The 8,930-nt window shown below is 39.8% G+C and overlaps 2 protein-coding genes across 3 annotated transcripts; one reads left to right on the forward strand and one right to left on the reverse strand.

Moving 5' to 3' along the window:
* Window positions 1–2,157: 2,157 nt before the first annotated feature.
* On the reverse strand, window positions 2,158–5,568 carry LOC103716720 (Pentatricopeptide repeat (PPR) superfamily protein). 2 transcript variants are annotated; one of them, XM_039115618.3, is made up of 3 exons: window positions 5,246–5,568; window positions 4,246–5,163; window positions 2,158–3,505 (listed from the first exon to the last, which is right to left on the reverse strand). In XM_039115618.3, exons 2-3 carry the CDS (start codon window positions 4,960–4,962, stop codon window positions 2,909–2,911), a joined length of 1,314 nt encoding a protein of 437 aa, XP_038971546.3. In that variant the 5' UTR covers window positions 4,963–5,163; window positions 5,246–5,568; the 3' UTR covers window positions 2,158–2,908. The 2 variants fall into 2 exon arrangements, with proteins under 2 accessions (XP_038971546.3, XP_008803058.4); XM_008804836.6 differs by having other exon boundaries at window positions 4,246–5,568.
* A 1,324-nt stretch (window positions 5,569–6,892) lies between these two features.
* On the forward strand, window positions 6,893–7,897 carry LOC120104438 (ATPase, F1 complex, OSCP/delta subunit protein). The gene has a single exon (XM_039115620.3). The coding sequence runs from the start codon at window positions 7,075–7,077 to the stop codon at window positions 7,717–7,719; it is 645 nt and encodes a 214-aa protein (XP_038971548.3). The 5' UTR covers window positions 6,893–7,074; the 3' UTR covers window positions 7,720–7,897.
* The last annotated feature ends 1,033 nt before the right edge of the window (window positions 7,898–8,930 follow it).

Consider the following 8,930-nt stretch of genomic DNA (forward strand, 5'->3'; position numbering starts at 1 on the left):
CATGTTAAATGGAACATGCTCAACGATGCTTTGTATCGGCAAATTTATTTGAAGATTGGCACTTTTATAATTGGATACAACCTTTTAGAGTAATTTTGTCACCCTTAGCTTTCTTAAAAGAGATGAAGCCATACGATGCTTACAATGATGACACCAAGTACAGATCAAATATTGTTGTTACATTATGCAGTTGAGGAGTCAATGTAGCCAAATATTTCTACCTTACAAAAGGATCCACAGAAGCCCCGTATGAAGCTGAAGTTTCATATACGATTTTGTAATAGCTATAGGAATAGTGATGTTATTATCAATTATGATTATCTAATAATTTAAGTATAGTTGATATGGTTGAAGCGCTGCAAGTTTGACCATTAAGCTGACAAATTATATGATGGAACTATCAAATACTACAATTTCCTCTCAATAATCCATAGCTTTTCTGAAGAAGGATAGCTAATTTCACGAAGCCCTCAATTCCTTCGAGACTGATTGATATGCCCCCAAATGGAGGAGTATTCTTTTACGTAATTCATTCATTCACTATCAACATCATATTGATTGATCAGTGATTAACGAATCCATCTTTCACACCAACGAGGAAAACATCACCAGCCTTTGGGCCTCAACTTTAACAGTCGCAAGTTTCAAGGTCTTCGAGTATATTGTTGTAACCATACTGCTAGCTTGCATTTTTGAAATACAACCTCAATATCACAATCACTATAAAAAATAACTAAATAATTTTTAGCTTACAAGCCAAATATAATTAAAAGTGTAATCAATAATGTTTGTAATATATGGTGCAATAATTTAGAGGAACGAAATTCAGACAAACTAATGCTTATAGGTGGGTATTTGTTTGAGGATTAATGGATAACCTTGTTAAAGAACATTGTAAATTAAAGTGTACATAATAATACTGCAATGCTCTATGGGAAATTAACTAATACATTTGTGAACTCTTTCTTAAATCAAGCAAAGTGAAGAAACAAGAAAAACAAGAATAAGATAGAAAACACTACCTTCGAAGAAGCTAACCAAGATGCCTTAATATTTCTAATGATGTACTGATGCACAAGCATTGCTTAGATAATAGTGATGGTGCCCTCATTACTATTAGGATTGAATAAAGTGTTTGATAGGCTTGGATCTTATATGATCTTTATTTTGCAGTAGAGAGATTTGCATGATATCCACCTATTCCAGGTTTTGCATGAAAATCTCTACTTTGCCAGAGTTGAAGATTTCCAAAATCACCAAGTATTCTGAATATGGTTATTGCATATATGGTTCCCTTGGACCAAAAAGGTTATATCGAATGGAACATGGAATGCATGATGCAACTTTATTTTGCATATATGGTTGAGTTGGATAAAATAGTTTATGCTGCATGGTATGTGGAGTACATGATGCATAATTTTCTCGTATATATGGTATATCTATTCATTCCAAAAGGGAACAAAAGATATTAAAAATTTAATAATTGCAAAATCATATTCAGGTATTTCTGCATCATGGACATGCTACTAGAACATTTGTACATGTAATAAACTGGTTGTAAATGCCAAGCTAGAACACAAAGTAATTAAGCCTAATTGAATTTCCTGGCTCATTATATATGTTGAAGCAAGCAAAATGGTTTATCTAATGCACAAGTATAATAGAAAAAGGGGAATGGGAGCGAGGGTTTGCTAATTAGTCAAGAAATTGTTATGGATTTGTCTAACTAAATATTTTCTGAAAAATGAAGTTGCAATACCTTCTTGAAGCATAAATCTGACTATCAATCAACCGTGATTTTTCTGATTACTTGATAAATAGTGTTCGATCAATTGATGGGATGATCTGATGAAGACAGATGGCATTCTTAAAATTTGACAACAGAGAAATCTATTGAGAAGAGTTGGTCATGGAGAAAACTAACCCATAGAAGTCAAATTTGGAGATTACTATCAAAGAAAAAAGACATAAAAGAGAAACAAGTATAAACAGTTTTCTGATCATTTTTTTTGAATGAATTAATGACACATGATACCCTTGAAGTTTGATAAAATACCATGTGCAGAAAGTAAGTGATAGAGAAAACTAACAATGAAAGATAAATTTGGAGAAAACTACCAAGATATCATACATGAAAGTCACCACGAAAAGAAGTTATTCCTGTAAATAACTATCTGTAGATAATTATTCATGAAAGAAGCTTGCAGGCAGTTTTTCTATAAATACTTAAGGAGGTTATCAGATGAAGACCTCCATAGAGCTCTGAATAAAACAATGGCTTGAGATTTCTACATTGATAAGGGCCTTTAAGCTTCTTGTAAAATCATGAACTTGCTATCTGCTATGTTTCACTATTGTTTGGATCCACCAATCACCCTGCAGATTAAAAATAAACAGGTCTGACGAGGCCAAAATCTAAAATCAGCATAACTCTACTCACCAAAAAGATTCCTGTAGCTTCATCAGCCCATTCATTAAAAATCTACATGCATTCTTCTGCATCAGTTTCTCCAGCAGACATATATTCTAATATATAACCCGAAAATCCTGAGAGGCTCTTCCTTTATCTGTCTTCACAATTTGGACAGGCCCACAGCTCTTGCACTTCTCTTAAGAAAACCTTCACTCTTGACATCTGACCTTCATTTTTGTTTCAACCCTTGGTAAAATCACAGACACCCAGCAAACACTATTTCCTCTTTTGTTACAATGTGCATGTAGTGTGTCAAGCTCCAGTGAGATTAAAACACCACTCCATCAGCCGGATTCAGGCATACTCATCATGTGCAAAATTACTGAAACTATTTTTCTCTAATGCAACAACTCGACAGCATTCTTCAATCGTCTTCAACATATTAGTCTTGCAGCTATCCATGCATTGCAAAGTCCATCAAGATGAACAGATCACTCAGCTTTCAACCTGGAGATCCAAATTGGGAACATAACCAAGAAGCTTCATAATCGCTGTAATCTCATCCAGCAATCCATATATCTCTTTAAATCTAGGATGGGATTTATCCTCCACAAGAAACTTATGCATGCTTCCTCCTAACTCAATAAAGCTATATCCAGCTGATTTCTTATGTTGCTTCCCTTTCATCAGCTTCCATACTTTAGCAACACAATCCCACCTGCCTGATGATGCATATATGTTTGAAAGAATCACATGGTTCCCTGGGTTCCACGGCTCAAGCTTAGAGAGGAACTCTGCTGCTATTTCTGCCAATTGGATCTCACCATGGAAACTGCAGGCTCCCAGTAGGGTTCCCCAAATCACTGAATCTGCTTCCATTGGCATACTTGTTATCAGACCGTATGCTTCTTTTAGTAGTCCAGCACGACCCAGTAGATCCACCATGCAACCATAGTGTTCTAGTTTAGGAGTAAGAGAAAACACTTTCTCCATGGATCCAAAGAAATGCTGCCCCTCTGCTACTAGTCCTCCATGAGTGCACGCTAAGAGAACACCGACAAATGTAATATCATCAGGGACAATACCTCTTGCCTATCATCAGATATGGATGTGAACACTTGTTAGTGAAAAGTTATTCAAGTCCAGCCATAATTAAAGGATGATGGACAATAAGAACACAAAGAATACGATAGAGGGTAGACCCAAGGGATATCTTAATCTGCAGAATGTACAAAATTTTTTAGGCACGATAACTTTCTCTTTAAAATCTAATGATGTTTGATATGTGATAGTCAGGGATTTCTTTTTGGGGGGGCTTCAAATTTATCCCACACATGCATCAAAAATTTTTCACAAAAACAAAGAGCTCAAATGCATCTCTTTACAGATGAGTAAACTACACATGCATCAATATTTAACATCCCAACCATAATGTTCAATCAACAATATGGGCTTGGCTTTTGTGAATCATTAGTCTCCAAGAAACATATATTTAATGGAGGCATTGTAAATAACCTCATTTCTTTTTTCAATCCTTTGACACATAGGTTCTACCACTTCTTATTTTTGTAATTCATGACTTATTTCCTTTCATAATCATGAAAAAATATAATTACAAACGGAGGAGAGAAGCTAGTTTTCTTTAATATAGTGCGCATATTTAAACAATTAAGTTAGTTCAAATGTTTCATAAGCCTAGAGCAAAAATTGTTCTGTACTATGAAAGAAACATCTCTCAACTATTCTTTGAAAAGAATAAACAGGATATTAGCACCAATCACAAATCGACAATTGGTAAGAAGCAACCAAAGAAACTTAGAAGAGAAACTTACCCTCATCTCATGGAAAAGCTCAAGAGACTCTCTCCACCTTCCATGCACCGCCAACCCCATAATCATCGAATTCCACGAGCACAAATTCCTCCGCTCGCCCAACTCATCAAACACCCATCTTGCACGCTCGATGTTCCCGCACTTGGCATACATCTCCACCAAAGCGTTGCTGACAAACACGTTCCCAATGAGCCCATTCTCCCTCGCATACACGTCAATCCTCTCCCCCAACCCCATTGCCCCAAGGTTCGCACAAGCAGGGAGGACGCTCGCAAGCGTCACCTCATTCGGCCTCAATTCGCCCTCCTCCCACATACTAGAAAACATCTGGATAGCCTCCTCATACCTCCCGTTCTGGGAGTAGCCGGAGATCATGGACGTCCACGAGATGACATTTCTAAGAGGCATCATGTCAAAGAGCTCCTTTGCTTCTGCGAGCTCGCCGCACTTGGCGTAGCCGCCTATCATGGAGTTCCAGAGAGCGAGGTCTCTGTGGGGCATTTCGTCGAACAGGCGGCGGGCGGAGGCTAGGAGGCCGGCCTTGGCGTACATGTCGAGGAGGGAGGTGGCGACGAAGGCGTCGAAGGGGAAGCCGGACTTGTGGAAGTGGGCATGGAGGGCGCGGCCGTGGGCGGGGCGGGCGAAGGAGGCGCAGGCGGAGAAGAGGAAGACGAAGGAGTGGGGGTTGGGTGGGTGGTGGAGCGGGCGGCGGCGCATGCGGGCGAAGAGGGCGAGGCATTGGTCGAAGGGGCCGCGGGCGGCGTAGGCCTGGAGGAGCTTGTTATAGTGGAAGGTGGAGGGAGGCGTGGGGTTGGAGTCGAGGAGGGAGCGGGCGTAGGGGATGTTGGGGATTTGGAGGAGCTTCAAAACGAGGAGTTGGGTGTAGTCGATGCCATGCCGGAGCGAGTGGGCGTGGATCTGCTTGATTTGGTTCATAACAATAATACTCTTATATAATTGGTTCAGCAATATATATAAAAACAGGGGAAGTGGGGTTTACCTAAAGTTTTTCTAACTCTGCGCTCCAAGATATATTCGGCCGAATTTTTCATTTCTTTGCGAGCTGTTGAGTTGATCTATAGAAAAGTGTTCCCCTTTTCACTTATTCTTTTCGCGAGAACTTCAGGATTGGAGAAGCATTTGGAACGGGTGATGCCTTCATTTCAATATATATGTATATCGAAAGATTTTGACGCGCTCGAAGATATATTCGGCTAAATTTTTCACTTTTTTGCACCATAGGAGCTGTTGAGTTGATCTATAGAAGAGTGCTCCCCTTTTCACTTATTCTTTTCACGAGAACTTTAAGATCGGAGAAGCATTCGGAACTGAGTTGATCTATAGAAGAGTGCTCCCCTTTTCACTTATTCTTTTCACGAGAACTTTAAGATCGGAGAAGCATTCGGAACAGGCCACGCCTTCATTTCGATACATACATACATATATATATATATATATATATATATATATATATATATATATATATATATATATATATATATATATATATATACATATATATATATATATATATATATATATAAAACTCTTCTTTTGGTTGGATTATTCATTTTGCAAGATTGTTTTGGTTGGAAGAGTAAGATGATGCCTTTATTACAATAGCAAGAGGAGATAAAAAATAATAATAAATAATAAAGCAAAATTAAGATACTTCTACCCATGTAAGATAGCATTAAAGTCCTCTTCATAGTAAAATTCTTTGGAGTAGGACTTATGTGACTCTGAGGTGAGAACAATAGTTCTTTCTCACTTATTTTATATTGTGTGATATAGAAACATGTTTTAAGACGGAGGGGTTGGCTCTTGTCATGTGTAGACTAGTTTTGCCTATATGCATAAGTAATTTTAATATAGATCATGGTTCAACTTGAGTTCATGATCGAGTCTTGATTTTGGATCTGGATCCAATTCATTAGCCAATTAAATTGGGTCGTGTTATTAGGGCCATGAAAAAATATTTTAGATCCAATAGGACATTCAGATTGGGTTGCGCTCGAGCATGAGCCCAACCTAACGCAGAATATTCTGGCTTAGGTCAAATTTGAGCCAAGCTAGATTTGTAGTTTGAGTCAAATATTTGGCTATCATTAACTAAATATATAATAATTGTCAGTCAAGTATAAAATACTGAATATTATTAGACAAACTAAACAAATGTCAAATTAAACATGAATTTTTATTCAAAAATTTGATACAAGTAGTAGTCATTCTCAGAGAACAAGCTTACAACTACAATTTTAAATAATAAATATCAATATCTTTGAGAATATTGTAAATAAAAATCCACTGAAATAAACAATACATACTTAAATATAGTTAAATAAGAGTAGATGAGGTTATTCGGATAAACAAAGAAAAAGTAATTCAGTTGATGGATTGCTCGACAAATTTAAAATGAATTTTGAGGAGAAGAATAAAAGGTATAGGTAGGTCGGATTCAATACAGAGCGCAGACCCAATTTGATTTTTAATTTTGGGTTTACTTTTTTGATCCTGATCCGATCAATGAGTTTCCAAAAAGGATCAGATTGTATCTAATCAAGTTGTTATGAAATTGGGTTAGAGGTTGACCTGATCCATTTGCAGCCCTCGCCAGGCTCGCCCCCTTTTGACCTTCAATGATAATGCCACTTAGCTTTTCCGAAGATAAGATTTCATGTACGCGGACGCTCTGACCATTCACGCGAACCTTCGCGATGGATATGCTTTCTATTTCTAAATAATCGTCTACCACATAGCGTTCTATTCTTTTGGGTCGATAAGCAAACACCTCGCAGGCTCTCACCTCCTTCCTCGTCCTCTTCGCCCATGGACGCCCTCTCCACCCCCGTCTCCTCCCTCCGCCCCGGCGCCTTCCTATCAACCCCCCACCCCCGAGACCTCCCCAATCTCCTCAAACCTCACCCATCCTCCCATCTCCTCCCCAACCTCTCCGCCAAGCCCAAACCGCCCTCGCAATCCCTCTCCCTCGACCCCCACAAACCCCTCCCCCACCTCTCCCTTTCCTCCCCTCCCCGCCCCCACCCCCTCTCCAAACCCTCCACCCACGTCCACCGCCGCGCCGCCACCGGCTACGCCGCCGCCCTAGTCGACGCCGCCCGCTGCGACGGTGCGCTCGACGCCGTGGATCGGGACGCGAGGAGGCTCCTCCACGCGGTTTCCGAGAAGGAGGAGAAGGGGGAGGCGGTGACGGCGGCGGCGGCGGAAGGCGGCGGGTTTTACAAGCACGTGGTGGCGCTGGTGAGGATGCTGGTGAGAAAGGGGAAGGCGGGGATGGTCGGGGAGGTGATGGCCGAGGTGGGGAGGATCTGCGACGAATTGACCGGGACGCAGGTGGTGGTGGTGTCGTCGCATAGGAAGATGGAGGAGGCCGAGCTGCAGGGAATCGCCAGGGAGGTGGCGAGAGTGAGCGGAGCGGCCAAGGTGAGGGTGAGGCATGTGTTTGCCGTATAACCAGCTCTCTGCTCTGGTGTTACTGTCTCCGTATGCCTTCTGAAAACAAGAAAATAATGCATGGCTGTTGTTGAACTTTTATTTGTTCATGGGATTGCTCACCGCCAAATGACACAAAGTTTGCAGCTCCTTTCATGTCGAAATGAAATGAAAAGAAAACTCCTCAACTTTAGTACTATTTTTTTCCTTTCTCGTGGACTGTATAATTGATGCCGCCATAACACTTGCTGTGAGAACTTGTGCGGACATATATTTAATCTCACATCAGTTATTCGACTAAAAAATCTTGGGTACTTACACAAGATCAAGAAATCAAAAAATAGCTTCCAACTAGCTATTTTGGATAAGATTCTGGATTGTTATAAAATGGTATCATAAAAGATCTAGCCTATAACCCATGTAGACTAGGGAACACTACAACATAGGTTCATAGAGGCTGACCACAGACCTATCGTGGTACTTGTGATTAGATTTGAATAGATTTGAATCCTTAGCACTTGAATAGGAGAAGTATGTGAGAATCTATGCGGACGTGTGTTTAGTCTCACATTGGTTATTTGTCTAGAAGATCTTGGGTACTTATACAAGACTAAGAAATCGAAAAAAATACCTTTCAACTAGTTATTTTGGATGAAGTTTTTTAAGTCGTTACACTTGGCACTGGGCATTTGGTTAGCATCTCTCGATATAGGGGTAGCATGTTGGACTAGATTTCTTGCATTGCCATTGTCCTATCAAAGTGTTAAAACGGACGATTTGAATGTGTGAATTAGTGTGAGAAGACTAATGAATGATATGACTCTTAAGCATATATTGTTTACACTGGAGGCAGGGAATGCATAATTCTGTTGTTCTGTGGTTGGATGAATACTGAAACATGCTATCTCCTTTTTTGTTGATCTAGAAAATAATAGTAGCAGGGTTTCTGAATTTATCACCAGAATCCTCACATGCCTGTAAAAAAGAACTGGCACATTCAAGGAATTGTTTGGTCCTGATCAATTAATTAGTTACAAACTTTCTTCTGAGAAAACTCGATTGGGGTGAATTGAGCAATGTCACAGCGGTCAGACTACCCCTCTATTTGGAGGATGGAAAATTGGATCCTAATATTTGAACTTGAGTAATTTGCTTTTAGGTGGGTCTTCCCTCACTCTCTGTGAGAAGAGAACAGCATTTGCAGTTTTTCTCATCGAGCACAAGTTTATTAA

The sequence above is a fragment of the Phoenix dactylifera genome, chromosome 10, assembly GCF_051530095.1.
Source record: "Phoenix dactylifera cultivar Ajwa chromosome 10, Ajwa_hap1_PhDact_Kaust_v1.1, whole genome shotgun sequence".
Taxonomy (NCBI): domain Eukaryota; kingdom Viridiplantae; phylum Streptophyta; class Magnoliopsida; order Arecales; family Arecaceae; genus Phoenix; species Phoenix dactylifera.

Excerpts from the sequence above, each read along its gene's own strand:
- LOC103716720 (XM_008804836.6), bottom strand. The coding sequence starts at position 5,181 with ATGAACCAAATCAAGCAGATCCACGCCCACTCGCTCCGGCATGGCATC. Across the intron at positions 3,506-4,245 it reads AGCTTTTCCATGAGATGAGG|GCAAGAGGTATTGTCCCTGA; the intron begins GTAAGTTTCTCT and ends ATCTGATGATAG.
- LOC120104438 (XM_039115620.3), top strand. The coding sequence starts at position 7,075 with ATGGACGCCCTCTCCACCCCCGTCTCCTCCCTCCGCCCCGGCGCCTTC.